The 17,166-nt window shown below is 48.6% G+C and overlaps 1 protein-coding gene across 2 annotated transcripts in view; it reads left to right on the forward strand.

The window, feature by feature from the left end:
• The window catches only part of TRPV3 (transient receptor potential cation channel subfamily V member 3), a 30,560-nt gene extending 17,143 nt beyond the window's left edge, over positions 1–13,417 (forward strand). Inside the window, exons 8-17 of one of the 2 annotated variants that reach the window (XM_047080950.1) lie at positions 724–900; positions 1,851–2,009; positions 2,686–2,787; positions 4,908–4,981; positions 7,153–7,318; positions 8,813–8,879; positions 10,204–10,478; positions 11,515–11,627; positions 12,739–12,818; positions 13,320–13,417. In XM_047080950.1, the coding sequence (XP_046936906.1) occupies positions 724–900; positions 1,851–2,009; positions 2,686–2,787; positions 4,908–4,981; positions 7,153–7,318; positions 8,813–8,879; positions 10,204–10,478; positions 11,515–11,627; positions 12,739–12,818; positions 13,320–13,417 (1,311 nt within the window). The remainder of the gene's footprint in view (positions 1–723; positions 901–1,850; positions 2,010–2,685; positions 2,788–4,907; positions 4,982–7,152; positions 7,319–8,812; positions 8,880–10,203; positions 10,479–11,514; positions 11,628–12,738; positions 12,819–13,319) is intronic. The other variant, XM_047080951.1, reaches the window with a different exon arrangement.
• Positions 13,418–17,166: the final 3,749 nt, after the last annotated feature.

The raw sequence follows: 17,166 nt of genomic DNA on the forward strand, positions 1-17,166 counted from the left end.
CTGATGCTGTTCTCCCCAGCAGGACCCTCTTCCTGGGCCTTGGGTTGGTGCCTCAGGAAGCCCTGGCCCCTGTCTTGGGAAGCAGTGAGCTGGAGAGCAGTGGCTCTCCACTTTGCCTGCGCTTTGGAACTGCCCATGGAGCTTTACAAAACACAGATCTCTGCATCCCCCCTCCAGAGATTCGGACCGAATTAGCTGGTGGTAAGGGATTGTTGAGTGTTCCTCATGACTCTACCATGCGGTGGGGTTTGAGGATCACTACCTGGAGAGTGGGTTTCCGAGGCCTCTCTGCCAGGCTGGCACTCTTGTATCACCCCTTGTCTGGCCCACAGTCAGTAGGCAAGTGAGCCTCAATGGGCATGGTCTTGACTGAGGGATAGGGAAGCCAGAAAAACTTCTAGTATCTTCTCACATCCAGGTCAAACAGAAATTAGTTCTCAGAATTGTCGATTCCCAGATTCTTCACTAAATGGGGTCCCCAACTGGTACAAGGATTTACGAGCTGATTGTGCAGCTTTCTGCATCATGCAAAGGGCCTCCACACCTTTCGTCCCTGGTATTCACAGTCCCTGGAAGCAGACTGAGCAGGAAGTTTCATACCCATTCCACAGATAAAGCTGAGCCCAGGGGTCTTGGTGGCAGACGCACGGGCAGGATTCAATCCATCCAGGTGGGAGCATCTTCCCAGCCCTCCTCTACAGCTGTTTCTCTTCCTGTCCCCAGATCTTGAAGTACATCCTCAGCCGTGAGATCAAGGAGAAGCCACTCCGGAGCCTCTCCAGGAAGTTTACTGACTGGGCGTACGGGCCTGTGTCGTCCTCCCTCTATGACCTCACCAACGTGGACACTACAACAGACAACTCAGTGCTGGAAATCATCGTCTACAACACCAACATTGATGTGGGTCTCCTGGGAGGGCTGGGGAAGAGTAGGGGTGGGAGGCTGGCCTCTGGCCGGGGGCTCAGGGGGCACTGGGAAGACCCATGCCACTAGCTGGACATGTCTGTAGTCTTTTGCCTTAGTAGGCAGAGTTGACACAGAAAGGGGAGGGGTAGGGCAGGTGCTGTATTTGCCTGTTCCCAGCTGACCTTGGGCTGTAAACTTTTGTGGTGGGGGTCTCCTGGGCCCAGAATCCTGGCCTGGGCAGTGTGAGAGTGGGGGTGCGAGGGTGGGATGACTGGTGTTGATCTTATCTATCCTGTTTCTCCCCCTCTTCCCTAATGGTTCCAAAAACCCCCTTACCCTCTGGGAAGGCATAGCTGGAGCAACCAGGGAGGACTTCCTGGAGTAGGCAAGAGGGGGGAGATCTGTAAAGCTGGAGGGGAAGAGAGAGGATCAGCAGTGAGAGGTTTTTGGCTTTTGGGGGAAGTGAGGCAGCAGGCTGGATCTTCATCCTCCATGTGTTACCAAAAGTCATGCTTCCCAGAGCCTGCTTTCTCTGGGGTCTCCCTGGAATCCTCACGGCAGCCTGACAGGTAGGGCAGTTTGATTGCTATCAACTTTATGGATGAGGAAGCTGAGGCCCTGGGAGGGTCAGGGATTTTCCTAATGTCGCACAGTGAAGGGGGCCAAGTTGGGGCCATAACCCCAGTCATGGCCCTTCCCCCTCGTAGCCCTCGCTCCCCACTGAGCAGCAGGTTCTCCTGCTGGAAGCCTGGCTCCTGTGGGGTTTGGCCGCTGCCTGGGGGCGCTGGGAAGGAGCCTACAGAGTCAGAAATTACCTTCCCAACATTCCCAGACCAACCAGTCATGGGACACAATGACTGGCCCTTCTGCCAGGGGTGGTGCTGACTCAGAGCTCCCTCTGGAATGAAGGCCCTTTGAAAATGGTAGTGGTGTTCCACCCCCAGAACCGGCATGAGATGCTGACCCTGGAGCCCCTGCACACGCTGCTGCATATGAAGTGGAAGAAGTTTGCCAAGTACATGTTCTTCTTGTCCTTCTGCTTTTATTTCTTCTACAACATCACCTTGACTCTCGTTTCCTACTACCGCCCCCGGGAGGAGGAGGTACGTGTGCGCCTGGAGGGAGGGTGGTGCGATGGTCAGAGCTTCAGGACCTGGGAGCAGTCCCACGTGCAGATGGGGAAACTGAGGCGCAGAATGACCAAGACATTTGCATGGCATTCCCCAAGTGTCATCCTTCACAGTTTCTAGGAAACTGAATATGTCTCCAGTGCTTAGCTATTGTGGGGAGATCTGGAGGGCTGCGAGACCCAGACCCTGCCCGGGCTCCATCTCAATCTAGAGCTGACTGGGTGTTTCTGCTGTGAGGGCCACAGGAAATGGGAGGAGGGGGAGGTCACTTTGAACAAGCTTTCCCATCACTCTGGGGCTCAGTTTCCTATTCATTACACAGGGCACAGAGTTTCAGCTGTTGAGTGTCCTGTGAGTATCGGGATACGGATGGGTTCTGAAACGAACGAATGCCATGAGGTGTGAGGGGCTGTTAACATGGACTGGATTGTGTCCTCACTGTAGAGTTCCGGGCTCCCACTGTGAGTGGGGCAGGGGTAGGGAGCTGCCCTTCTTTCTCTCACACCCTACAGAGATCAGGCTTCGTGCTGGCCTCTGGCTCAACTTGAGGGTTTGGCATGTGTATGTGCATGGTCCCTCCAGAGTTGGCATGACCCCTGCCTTCCTCATTCCCCATTCTGCACCCATCCATTCCTTCCCTTCCTCCCAGGCCCTCCCACACCCCTTGGCCCTGACGCACAAGATGGGGTGGCTGCAGCTCTTGGGAAGGATGTTCGTGCTCATCTGGGCCACGTGCATTTCTGTGAAAGAGGTGAGTGGGCCGCAGAGCCCGTTTGGACTTGCCTGAAAGGCAGGCAGAGTGACAGCAGGCCTGCCTTTGATCCAGCCTGCTCTGCCTTGCTACTGAGCAGCTTTGGAGAGGTGTTTCCTTTCTAAGCTTTGGATTTCTTAGTTACAAAATGAGAATAAATAGATCAGCAGGTCTGTCCTGCCTACTTTCCACCTCTCCACCCCCCTGCCCATCTATCAGCCATTTATCTACCCTCCCAGCCACTCAGTGACCCATCTTCCTGTCCCTCCATCCACACATTCGGTTACCTGTCACTGACCCTGTCATTCATCTGAATTCACAGCATTTCTCCCCACTGTCCTTCTATCCTTCATCCATTTTCCATCTTTCCATCTGTTTATCAATTGATCACTTATCAATCCATCCATCTAACTAGTGAATCAACAGATACATGCTGAACACCTTCTGTATGTGGGGCCCCGGGGGGAGGTGATAGGGAGGGAGAGAATTTGTCCTCTTTGAGCTCACAGTCTTGTAGGGGATTTCAGATAGACATAAATATCTGCACTTTAAAATAGGCTACGAAAAGGGCCCTGTGTGGGGTCCAGACAAGTGCTCAGAGGAAAAGAGATGACTTTTATCTGGGGATAGGAGAGGGAGGGAAGGCTTGAAAGCAGAGATGGCCTTTAGTGTGCGAGGGTGGGATTGGGCATGAGGACACTGGGGAGGAGGCCATTACAGGGTGGGCATGGGGAACAGCATAAAAAAAAGGCTCAGAGGCGGCAAAGCAAGGCCGTATAATTTTTTTGTCTTTTTTTTTAATTAAATTTTTAATTTTGATTTCAGTGCAGTTAACATAGTGTTCTATTAGTTTTAGGTGTACAATATAGCGATTCAACAATTCTGTACATTACTCAGTGCTCATCAGTATAAGTATACTCCTTAATCTTCATCACCTATTTCACCCATTCTCCCACTCACCTCCCCTCTAGTAACCATCAGTATGTTCTCTGTAGTTAAGAGTCTGTTTCTTGGTTTGTCTCTTTGTGTGTCTCTTTTTTTTTTCTCCTTGCTTGTTTGTTTTGTTTCTTAAATTCCACATGTGAGTGAAATCGTATGGTATTTGTCTTTCTCTGACTGACTTCTTTTGCTTAGTCTTATACTCTCTAGCTCCATCCATGTCATTTCAAATGGCAAGATTTCATTCTTTTTTTATGACTGAATAATATTCCATTATATATATATATATATATATATATATATATATATATATATCGTGATATATAGCTATATATCTTGCATTTTCTTTATCCATTCACCTATCATGGGACACTTGGGCTGCTTCCATAGTTTCGTGATTGTAAATAATCCTGCAGTAAACTTCGAGGTGCATGTATCCCTTTGAATTAGCGTTTTTGTATTTTTTGGGTAAATACCCAGTAGCGCAATTACTGGATTGTAGGATAGTTCTATTTTTAACTTTTTAATTTTTTTTTTTACAACGTTTATTTATTTTTGGGACAGAGAGAGACAGAGCATGAACGGGGGAGGGGCAGAGAGAGAGGGAGACACAGAATCGGAAACAGGCTCCAGGCTCCGAGCCATCAGCCCAGAGCCTGACGCGGGGCTCGAACTCACGGACCGCGAGATCGTGACCTGGCTGAAGTCGGACGCTTAACCGACTGCGCCACCCAGGCGCCCCTATTTTTAACTTTTTGAGGAGCCTCCATGCTGTCTTCCACAGTGGCTGCACCAGCTTGTATTTCCACCAACAGTGCACAAGGGTTCCTTTTTGTCCACATCCTTGCCAGTACCCGTTGTTTCTTGTGTTGTTGATTTTAGAAGCTGGGCCACATTTGCAGAATCGCAGGGAGCTGTGTGGCTGTACTGCTTTGCAGAGTCTGGGTGGGGATAAGGGGGTAGTGAGAGGTATGAGAAGTTTGGGGGTGCAGCCATGCTTACCCTGGGGCTGCCTCTGCGTGCCAGCACAGATCCCCTTCCGTATCCCTCACTTGGGCTCCGGCTTGGCCTTCACACCCTCCCCCTCACTGAGCCTCAGTCCTGGGGAGACACTGCCTTCCTCAGATCCTCCAGTGAGAGGCATGAAGAGGGTGCAGCGTTTCTTTCCTTTTTGGCCTCAGGGCATGGCGATCTTCCTGCTGAGACCCTCAGATCTGCAGTCCATTCTCTCTGATGCCTGGTTTCACTTTGTCTTGTAAGTAGGTCTATCCCATTGGTCAGCACCGCACAGGCAGGGCTCAAGTCCTGTGTCGTGGGTGCTGTGTCCTCTGGAATGACCATCCTCCCACGTCACCATGTCTCAGTCATCCTGCCATAGTCTCATGGCCAGGGACCTCCTTTCTCCCCTCTAGTAAGAGAGGCCCATGGATGCCCATGGAGAGGACCAGAAGACCCTACCACAGTGCCCACCATCAGGCTGCAGTGATGACTGACTTCACCCTGACATAGAGCCCTGGGCAGCAGATGGGGCAGAGAAGGCAGGAAGAGGCTTAGTAGTGTTGTTTACTTCTTTCTGAAGGGATGGATGGTCTGGGCCAGTTCCTTCTAGTTGTGTGGGGGTCCAAGGTTACCATCTCGGACTCTGGCAGATCAGGGCTGGAAAGCACTGGAGAAATCATAGAGTCGCATCTGTAGCATGAAAAACCAAAGCCCAAAGCATGGAAGTGAGTCATGAAGAGCCTTAACCCCAGCCTCCCAGTCATCTTCATCTTATGCTAGAGGAGGGCTGACCACCTTAGGGCCCTAGCCAGAAAACCCAGCCCAGCAGCCTTTCTGAACGAGGTCACGTGCAGATGACATCAGAGGCTTACGTGACCCTTGTCTCTAAATGAACAGAGGCTGATTCGGCATTGCTGCCTGTGAATGGAGCAGGATTTGCAGCATGGGACGAAGAATGTTTGGCTCTATAGCTCTGAAGGTCCCCTCTTTTGAGCATTTGGGAAGCTGGGTCTCTACAGGACCTTGAATCTTGGCCCAATGTTTCCAAACACCTAGGTGTTTTGTTACCTATGTACCTGCCTTCTAGAGGCACGAACAGAATTCTTCATCCCTGCGGGCAGGTGGGGTGCCCAGATACTTCAGTGAGTGGTAGGCCAGGTGCAGGACTGCCCCATGATGTGAGCCACATGGGAGTCTTTTTCCCTTTGAGAAAATAAGATAATTCCAGAGAAGAATTCATTTATACAGCCACTGGCTTTAGGTGCAGACAAAAGGCACTGATGCACTGTCCTTCTCTTCTGCTTCCTAGGTTCTTTGACAGTGATGAGGAGGGTGTATACACGCTTCCTCACTTCAGTCCAAAATGTATCGATCACCCAAACATTTGCTTTTCACTGCATGAGAAAAACAAGGTTGCCTGTGTCCTACTTTGGCTAGTTAGATATTTTATTACAGTGGAGACTGTGATGTTATAAGTAAGAGAGCTTTTTATCCAGATGTCTGCATAGCTGATGGTTAACGATGTTTAGGGGTAATTTTGATCCCGTGTGTTTGTTATATATTGTACCCTAATAATTTTAATTGTGGTAAAATTACACGTAACATGAAAGTTACCATCTTAACCATTTTAAGTGTACAGTTCAACAGCATTAAGTATATTCATTTTGTTGTGCAACCAATCTCTGTTTAGCGTATCTATCGTTTAGCATATGTTATAGCTTTTAAAAAGATTTTATTTATTTTTAATATTTATTTATTTTTGAGAGAGAGGGTGTGTGTGAGCAGGGGAGGGTCAGAGAGAGAGAGGGAGACACAGAACCCGAAGCAGGCTCCAGGCTCTGAGCTGTCAGCACAGAGCCTGACACAGGGCTTGAACCCACAAACGGTGAGATCACGACCTGAGCCGAAGTCAGACACTTAACCGACTGAGCCACCCAGGCACCCCAAAAAAGATTTTAAAAAGTAGGTCATGGGAGACTTTTGTTATGAATGACTTTTAAGTATAGACATGGTCAGTTTTTGTCATTTTTGTTAAAAATGCAATTATTCACTGTATCCTGTCTACCCCAGTGGTTTCCTGACCTATGTGGGGCTCAGAAATCACGTGGAATCACGTGGGTGATTTAAAAAACATCCAACCGCCTGGGCTGCTCTGCAGGGCTTTTGAAACAGAATCTCCTTGAGTCCTGGGGATCTGTATTTTTAACAAGTCCCTGTCAGCTGCAGCCAGCCCACTGTTGGCTCTGACTCGCATCTGCTGATGGCTCCTGCAAGGCTGGATTTCAGACATGGTTGAGTGGGGCCAGGGCAGTCTCGCCTGTCTCTTTGGCATTAGCCTGAAGGGTGCGGGAGGTTGGGGGTTTGAGTATCTACCCGTATGCTGAGGAGGAGTAAGTAAGGCCCTTGTCTCCTGTGTCTCCTGAACAGTTTTGTCCAAGCTGTGCTTGTGATACTGTCTGTCTTCTTGTACTTGTTTGCCTACAAAGAGTACCTCGCCTGCCTTGTGCTGGCCATGGCCCTGGGCTGGGCCAACATGCTCTACTACACGCGGGGATTCCAGTCCATGGGCATGTACAGCGTCATGATCCAGAAGGTGCGTTGGAGCTTTTGAGCATCGCAGACAGGCAGGCTCTGCAGCGGGGGAGCCCTCAGAGAATGTCCATTTTCAGGTGGGGAGACAGGTCTGGAGAACAAAATGCCCTTGTTTCATGGGCCAGCCTCTGCTCTTTCTCCCAAACCCCACCGTCTCTCTTTGCCTTTGGTCAGGCTTTAAGTGTCCAGACCCAAAAACACCTGGCTTGTTGGACACAGGGAAGGAATAACGCTTTATGAAGAAGTGTGCTCACACCCAGGCAGTGGTGTGCTGGTAAATATTTAACGACCAGCTCTCTGGGAAACACACACACACACACACACACACACACGCACACACATACACACACACATTATGTTTATTATAAATTTTACTATGCAAAGGATGAGTAGTACACCATTTACAAATAATAAAATAAATTATGCTCTTTATTGTAAATTCCACATAGCGAGTTGAATCCAGCAGAATGATTTGTTGATTTTGTTGAGCTCTTCCATCTGTTGCCAACCTGTGGTTGCAACTGACGAAAGTATTGTTGCAAGCATAAATGCTGGTTGGTATTTTTCTTGACTTGAAGGTGTGAGATGAAGCCTTATGTGGGAACTTCCCTTGTTTGTCAATGATGTGAGCCACTTATTTGCTGAATTGGATGATAATTTTCAAATGCTGGAAGACTGTTTCATTAATGTTATTATGTAATTCACCATACAGCAGCTACAGATAGGATACATTCGGAAGTTTAATCTGCCTTAACATTTTCTCTATCATTGTCTTAATTCCAGACCTAGACAATCAGCAGAATAATGTCTCTGATTTGTACCATTTACCAATTTCCATGGTGCAAATCCTACCATGGCTGATTTCCAGCTACCAGTATGACATCATCAAACACAGAGTCGGGAAGAGATGTGCAGTAACACATTATGTAGTACACGCACACCGTATGGCTGCTGTAGATGTAAATAACCTTAAGAGCATAGGTAATTGTAAAATAACTAAGTGATGAGTGTTGAATATTATCTTTGTTTTGAACATAATTTACTTAATTATAAGCTTATGTGATTTAATTTTTAATAATGGTTGTGTTTAAACACCAGCTTACAAAATTCATGAAAACGTAACCGTCAGCTCTTACGAGCGCATATGTGCTGGCTCCAGCACACCACTGCCCCCAGGAAGTGTGAGGATTTCAGATGTGAGTCTGTGAAGAAAGGTGCTCCCATACAGGCTGAATCATCAGGGACTGAGACAGACTGTGTTCCAGGAGGGAGGAGGGAGGTGAGCAGGAAGGGAAGGGAAGGAAGGCTTCTTGGAGGAGGTCGGCCTAGAGCTGAACTTTGGAGCATCAGGGGGATTTGTCTAGGGGAAGGGAGGACAGCCTGAGGGAAGGCATGGTTAGGGTGAGGGGCCTGGTGAGGGGAAGCAGTAAGGAGATCAGGGTCTAGTGAATATGTGCTCAAACCTTACCCTTGAATCATGTTTCTTTCTTTATAGGTCATTTTGCATGATGTTCTGAAGTTCTTGTTTGTATATATTGTGTTCTTACTTGGATTTGGAGTAGGTAATTGATTTATAAATAATAGGAACTCCCACATTTGTAAAGCACCTTCTATAGATGTCAAAATGATAAGGCACAGGAGCAGCCTCAGCAACACTTATGTCACCTACCAGTGGAGCACTTGCCATGCTAAGCATTTTCCAAGCATTGCCTTTTTACTTCTCCCAATATCTCGACTAAGGGGGCGTCATCATCCCTGATCATAAGGTAACTGAGGCTTAGAAGCAGACCCGTCACTCTTGTCCATCCACACTGTGGGGTATGCCACCCACATTCACATCCAGCATGTTATGTGGCCCCACAACCTGAGGTAGGCTGGGCAGGTGGTTTTGGCCCCATTTTACAAATAGGAAAACTAAAGTTTGCAGAAATCTGACTCATCAATGGTCTTTGAAAAATAGGAGTAAATTAATGCATGGAGATAACCTCCTTTGGCCCCACGCATCGTGTTACTTGTAGTTTACTTCGGATATATCTATGAGAGCCTCTGGTCTGCTGGGGACTGGAGATAGGGAGGCCCCACTTAAAATCTCTTCATTTGTACAACCTGATTTTATTTTTATTTTATTTACAACTCCTGCAGAGAAAGATATCATTGTATTTTCCCATGCCAGTTCTCCTCCTCCCACCCACCAGCCCCCCAGGGATCATTGGCATTTGAAATTAGGCAGCCATTCCCATCTTCTGGTATCTTTGCTGGACCACAATGTGCTTATTTATTTCCTCATTCACTTGTTTATTTATTCATCCATCCATTTACTCATTAATTTGACCATCCTTCCATCCATCCATCCAACAATGAGCCACTAGTATGGTGTGTTGGGGAGAAAAGAAGAAAGAAGCCAGGTCTTGGCCAGGGGGTCTCCCTACAGAGCATTAGAAAGAGACTCAGGACCTTACAGTCTTGGAGGATGGCCCAGGCTATAGGAAGTTGGGAGTCCAAATCCTGGTTGGGGAACCAGGGATACATGTGGATTATAATTCACAACTCTGCAAGTCTGTGAGTGATCAAGGGCCAAATGGCAGGGTAGAGGAGCCTGTTTTGTTGGGCAGGAAGAGCTTTCTGCAGGGGGTCAGGGCAAAGAACCAGCCTGATGAAGCTTCCGGGAGCTGAGGCTGGAGGTGGAATCTAAATGGCCAGAGAGAATGAGGCAGTAGGGCTGCAGCGTGTATGTGGCGGGGGAGGGCGGGGGGGGGGGAGGGGGGGAGGGCGGGGGGGGAGGGGGGAGGAAGGGGGGGCATGTGTCTACGTGCAAGTATGCATGAGCTTGTTGGGTAATTAGCCAGGCACAGAGCCAGAGGAGAACACCCTGTTATGTCCTCCCAGCCCTGGCTTCATTGATCGAGAAGTGTTCCAGTGACAACAAAGACTGTAGCTCCTATGGCAGCTTCAGCGATTCGGTGCTGGAACTCTTTAAGCTCACTATAGGCCTGGGCGACCTGAACATACAACAGAACTCCAAGTACCCCATCCTCTTTCTGTTCCTGCTCATCACCTACGTCATCCTCACCTTCGTCCTCCTCCTCAACATGCTCATCGCCCTGATGGGAGAGACCGTGGAGAACGTCTCCAAGGAGAGTGAGCGCATCTGGCGTCTACAGGTGAGCCTGGCAGAGGCCCTGGCACGGGGGCCTTCACGGGGACCAAGTTCAGCACACGGTATTGACAACTGTCTGCACCAGTGGATCTGGGGTGGGGGCCTGGGAATCTGCATAAGCGCTCTGCGGTTGGCCAGGTTTGAGGAAGTCTTAGTCCAGGTTCCCTGGGTAGAGGGTCTAGGCAGTGTGACTGGACAGCGGCACATGTGATGCAAACCTAGGCTTATGGACATGTACTGCTCAGAGTTAATGGCGTAATATGAGGATGTAGAACTGTGACCTTAGATTGCATCGAGAGGAGCAGCATAGGGCCTAGGACAATTCTGCTGTCCTCGACCCTAGCTGCCACCTCTTACACGCCGTGGGCCTTATACACTGAGGACACTACCCCACAGGATGGTCCAGAACCGGTTACCAGGCCTGAGAGAGGACTGGAACCTGTGCCTCACAAGAGAAGGTGTTGGAACTAGAGTTCAAGAAGGTGAGGGTTCCCTCAGATATCTGCAGAGCTACTTGTGGGAGGATAGTTTCCTTCTGTGGCCCCAGAAGACAGAACTGAGGTGTTGGGGGCAATGACCAGGAAGTTTCTAATTATTACGGCCTTCTTAATTGGTTCGTTGATTATATTCAGGATAGATTTGACAAATTATTGACAGGAAAACTGCTGAGGGGTAGTCCAAGGCTGGCATGGAGATGGGACTACGTGATGTCTGCCCCTCTCTTCCCTGTGGGATCCCAGGATCCTAACATTTTCACTTAGGAAGCTGCTGGACTTCCAGAAACATTGTTTACGTTATGTTTAAAGCAATTTGAACACTTTCCCCAAACTTACTGGCTTTTCATTTTTGAAATCTGTGGATTAGCCGAACCCTCAGGATCTATGCATTAAGCGCCCAGTGGAGGGAACGCTGGCTGTTTGGTGGTGTGTGTGCGTGTACTTGTGTGCGCGTGTGCACGTGCGCATGTGTGCACAACCCTGTGGAGCTGTCTTCCTGGGCTGGCTCCTCACTGATGTGCTTAGCCTCATTTATGTCCCCAGAGAGCCAGGACGATTCTGGAGTTTGAGAAAATGTTACCAGAATGGCTGAGAAGCAGGTTCCGGATGGGAGAGCTGTGTAAGGTAGCGGAGGAAGATTTCCGGCTGTGTCTGCGGTAACAAAGGGAGAGGGGCCCCTGGGTGGTGGTGGTCTTTGGGCGGGGAGAGAGAGATGAAGCGGTGAATGTTGGAGAAACGGTGCCACCGCTTGCTTCCCAAACCACAGCTACAGTCGGTTCTGACCTCCTCGGAACAGGGAATTTGCTCTCGTGGGGTTGCTAGCCCTGGGATGAGGTTTCTCGAGCTTCCGAAGGGAGAGGAAAGGAGACTGCTGGTTGCAGTTCCCCTCTCTGCCCCCTGCAGGGGCCTCCATGGCCTCTCCCTGACACTGTCTGGTTTAGGAAACATTTGCTGGCCTGGCGCTCTTTGTCCTCCTCTCTATCCTGTGTGGGTTCATGTGATACCAGGGGACCCGAGGCACATTTCGTCACTGGCAAGTGGAAAGTGAGACAGCTACTTTCGACAGATATCAGGCTGTCTGGTTTTTAGAAAGTGATGTTCATGCCGTGACCAACTTTTCTGATGATCCTACCTCCGTCTGACTGCCTGACCTTACACACTGCCCTCTGTGTATCACCTTACCGGAAACAGCTTCTCTGACTGAGAATCCCACACCGCGGAAACCATCCTTAGCCTAACAAGTGTCTCTAATTTTGACACCCTCATTCTAGAGATGTTCTCTGAATGTGAACTTCAGCCAAACCACTGCCTCCATTTATAATCTAGCACCTTAGACTCTGCCCACTCTTATTGGGGTTTGAACCCTAACCACCTTCACCTAGTGAGACCTTAACCCTAGTTTAACCCTAAACTTCTAAACTTCCACAAGTTTACTCCTCACACTGTCATATCTCAGCCTGGGCCCTCCTCCCCTCCTTCCCCATAGACCAGTAAGGAGCAGCTGTAGCTGTCTAAAGATGTCCCCTTGACACCTCTCTGAGTTTTGGGGCCCCACACACTGGGAGGAGACCAATCCCTTGAGGCCTGGGAAAATGGAGACTTGGGTAGATTTCAAACCCTAAAAATGCTGACATGACCATGTGAGGTAGGAGTCCCAGATCCCTGGGGTGGACAGAGGAGGGCCGTCTAGGACACCGCAAAAGCCATGCTATTTGTTTGCATCTAATGAGGTGCAGTTGAGAAATAGGATGATTATCACATTTGCAGGATCAATGAGGTGAAGTGGACTGAATGGAAAACGCATGTCTCCTTCCTCAATGAAGATCCAGGGCCTGTAAGACGGACAGGTACTGTTGCTGTCAGAAAGCGTGGCCACCACACCTGTCTGACCATGTGATCTTAGGCAAATCATGTGTGAGGGCCCCGATTTTCCCCATCTGCAAAATGGGAGGGTTGAAGCAAATTGGTTCTCAGGTCCCCTTCAGCTGTGACAGTAAATTTTTTTTTAATGTTTATTTATTTTTGAGAGAGACAGAGTGAGAGTGGGGGAGGGGCAGAGAGAGAGGGAGACAGAATCCGAAGCAGGCTCCAGGCTCCAAGCTGTCAGCACAGAGCCCGATGTGGGGCTCAAACTCACAAACCATGAGATCATGACCTGAGCTGAAGTCAAATGCTTAACTGACTGAGCCACCCAGATGCCCCTCAGCTGTGACATTTTATAACCCTACCTGGAATAACTTTTAAAAATCAGGTGGTGAAAAAAGAATTAGGTGGTGCATTGGGACATGGAAGCCCATGTTACAGAGCGCTGCCTTTCTAAAATAGGGATTTTGGGGTTCTTTTGAAAGCAGATTTCAACAAAATCCAAGATTCTTCCAGGAGCAACAGCAAAACCACCCTGAACGCCTTTGATGAAATAGATGAATTTCCGGAAACTTCGGTGTAGGAGCAGAATGCAGAGTTGGTGTGGGCATGGGCCGTCTGAGGCTGCTGGCTGGCCCTGGACTTGGTGCTGAGGGCTTTGCAGAGTGGAGGAGCCTGGCTCTGTGTGCCTACAAGCAGAAAGCACCCTCACGCTGAGCGGCTGACTGAACTGAGAGAGGCTGCTGTCAGTCTGAGTGGGAAACACCCTGGATTTCTTTTTTTACTCAGCAAAGAGTTTGTGTAAATCCATGGTGGGCAGTCCTGAGCCTGGGAGTCCCTGAAATCCAGGGTGAAGTCTCTGGGCTCACCAACTGGAGGTCATCTTGGCTGGGAGAGAAGCATGGCAGGGAAGGGACAGAGGCCTGAGGAGCAGAACTTCCTTCCTGCCAACATCTCCTTGACGCCCCCCCCCACCTCCCCCCTCCCCCGGCCCCAATCCCGGCCCACACATTCCACCGGCTCCCTTACTGTGACTGGGCTCCAGAATTGAAGGGATTCTTGATCCCATCCCAGCACAAACAGGGGACTGAACTCAGTGGGACATCCTGGGGGAGGGGGGGACTGAGCTCTGGAAATGCCTTTTTGGACCCTTCAGGGAACAGGAAACTACTCTTGGAATGAGAGCCTTGGCATGTCAAGGCTCGAACTGTCTCACACTGAGAGACACTTTTAGTAATTAACACAGGGTTTTTATTTTCAACAGAGAAAAGACATTTCAGTTTTGAAAATTACTTCAGATGAAGTATGTGGTTTTAAAATAGATTTTGGGATTTGGGGCAGATATAAGTATTATATACTTGACCTCAGGGTGGCCAGAGCAGGGACAAAAGGCTTTTCTTCATACACACAAAAGTCCAAATGAGACATGCCAGGCAGGGCCCATGTGGGCTGCTGCGACCTGGGGGAAGAGTTGGCCCTTGTCCTTGTCCTGGCCCTGCAGTCACGCATGCCTCCCAGCTGGGATCGTGGCTTCATCTGAAACAGAAATAGCAGCTGTTCTGTTTATACGGTCTTAAATCTCAGAGGTTACTATTATACAACAGTATTTCTCATTGGAGGAATTTAACAAAATACCTGAAATGCTCTGGCATTTAATATTTCTGTTAACTGTGAATTTTGAAGCTGAGGAGAAGGAGTGTGAGAAAGGAGTGTTTGCCAAGGCACAGGGCTTGTATTTAGAGCCTCGTCCTCCAATTTCCTCCCCCAGAAATGACACACAGTCAGTCTGGGGCAGAGGTGCAGTGGAGACAGAAGACTTGTTCCCGATCACTGGAGCCTAGACAGCCAGAAAATCTACTCTGCCTTATGTGTCTGGTAAAAGGATTCATGTGGGAATCTTGGAGGGTGGACTTACAATGATATTCATCATGAATTTTTAATTTTAAAGGGCATAAAAATAAATTTGGCTTTTAGACAACTTAGCAGTTGGCTAGTGGATCTGAGCTGAGGTAAACCGAGGAGTGCAGGCCGAGCAGTCCACTCTGGGTACGTTTCTCCACTTGGGGCTGCTCTGCGTGGCAACTACCCTGGGTGAGTGGACACTTGGCTTTTGTGTCCCTGATGGGCCAGGGCTGAGAGAGGAGGTCGAGGGCAAGCCTGAGACCTGCAAAGTCTGCGGCAGCCCCTGTATTCCCAGCAGATGCCAACCAGCGCTCTAAGCCGCGCTCGGGTCAAGTTCCTGTGTGGGCAGGGGTAGCAGGCACTTGACATGTCCTCTGGAAAGGGGAGACTGGGGGAGGAGGGTTGTCACGGAGGTAGGTGGAGCACGTGTGTTCCAGATGGGCAGAACCAGTGCCAAAGGTTGGAAATTTCAAGGACAAAGATTTTGGTTCCATTCATCCAGCACCTACTCCAGGTATTTGAGATGTTTACGGAGAACTTTTTAGAGATGTTGTTAAAGATCACGGTCAGATGGACTTCGAGGTCCTTTTAGCCTGGAGATCAGCATCCTATATCTGGAGTTCCCTACTTGCATACATCCAGAACAGGTGCCCTGATCTGAAGTACAGCCATTTGGATCCATGGTGCCATGGTCTGGTCATTCCAAAATTGTTTTTGTTTGGATATGAATGGACAGAGCCACATGGCTCTCCATTTCCCACTTGAACAAAACCTGGGAAGTGAGGCAAATGGAAATCAGTAATGGGATCTTGGTCTTCTCACCAATATGGAGAGCTGTTTTCTGTGGGTCTGAATGGAATTTGTTGGCAGGACCATTTTCTGTCCCGGATATTCATCCCTTAAAAAGCTTTCAGCCTAGATCATCTGACCCTCGGTAGGTTTACCAAAGCAAAAGGAAGCAATGAGTCAGAGGTCATTGATTTAAAAAGATCAGTTCCCCTATTTTACACCTGGAAACTACACCCCGGAAAGGAAAGTGGATTTGTTTAAAGCCAGGCAGGAAGTCATACCAGAGCTGTTGGAGCTGGAGTTTCTGACTCCTGGTCTCTCCCAGCTCCGTTTTTTTATTTTTTATTTTTTATTTTTTTTAGCACAGTTATTCAGTAAACTTGAGTCTGCCTTTGTGGTTGCCACGTATGTTATGTCAGGGAGGGCTAGGGCTTTTTGCTCAGATGATTCATGATGGCAGTCTGCATTGTCCCAATGATCCCTATGACAGATTTAAAACTCAAGTGTGCACATAGGTGTGTCCAAACCACACACACACACACACACCATGCCACATTGAATCCATGGGCATATAAGGACATCTTAAAACTTCATGATTTACATTTCAGTAATTTAAGGGGTAGGCATTTTCCAGGCATGGAATCTCCCATGCTTGGATAATGGTTTTGGCTAGAAATTTTCCTTGAGCTAAACTGCCTCAGGAGGAATCTATTATTCTAGACATCACGTGACGTATCTGTTTGGAATGAAAATGGTGCTTACCTTCCTCTCTGGGTTGTAGCAGAAGGTATGAGGTTGTACTGTGAAGTAATTAAGCTCTTAGAAGGCCCCTGCCTGAGAGAGCCCAGTATTATTGAAGTTCCTTTCCTTCCTCAAAGCCTGGTGAACTGTGGCCTTTTGCTCTGGGCGGGGCCCAGGTCGATGGGCCTTCATCCGGGCCTGTAAACCATACTTGATTTTTGCATTGATTTACATGTTTATACTGTGATCTTGGTCCCAAACATAGGATTGTCACCTTGTTCTCACTGAATGTGCCTGATCCTTGTAAATTTTAATTCACATACTTGATTTTAGTGTTATGTGTGTAACTCTGTGTTAAATTAAGAAGTCATAGAGAACATTTTAGTGCCAATGAAGAAATGCTTTTACGATTTCTAATAAATATTTATTTTGCCTTGTCATGATCATGATTTATCCTTGTCTTAGGTATGCCAATATGAAGACCAGCTGAGAATCCTGGAGAGTTGCTTTCTCTAGGGATAAAGGGGAGCCTGCCCACTTTTTGGACCTGAAGCATTATTATTGGTTTCAGCTCAGGGACAGTCAGTATGCTGAGACAGGTCACCCTTGTACATCTCCCAGTACACTGAATGTCCAGTATTCCATCTGAACCACTCGACAACTCTGGGGTCAGTTTGAGTAAAGGGAGACCAAGGGAGTTGAAATGACACACTCAAGGAATCACAGCCAGAAAATGTTAGCGGGTTAGGCCAAATGACCCCCAAGCAGTGATCTATCCATCATGCCCTACTGGCTCTCCACTTATTTTGCATGGTTACAAAACCATGGCTCCACGTGGAGACCAGAAAGTGTAAGTCCCTTCTGTCCACCTCACAGGACCTTTGTGAGGAGGCAATGATG

This window comes from Lynx rufus, unplaced genomic scaffold (assembly GCF_022079265.1).
Source record: "Lynx rufus isolate CCGP_SWC_20201006 ecotype Redwood Valley unplaced genomic scaffold, mLynRuf1.p SCAF_18, whole genome shotgun sequence".
Lineage (NCBI taxonomy): Eukaryota > Metazoa > Chordata > Mammalia > Carnivora > Felidae > Lynx > Lynx rufus.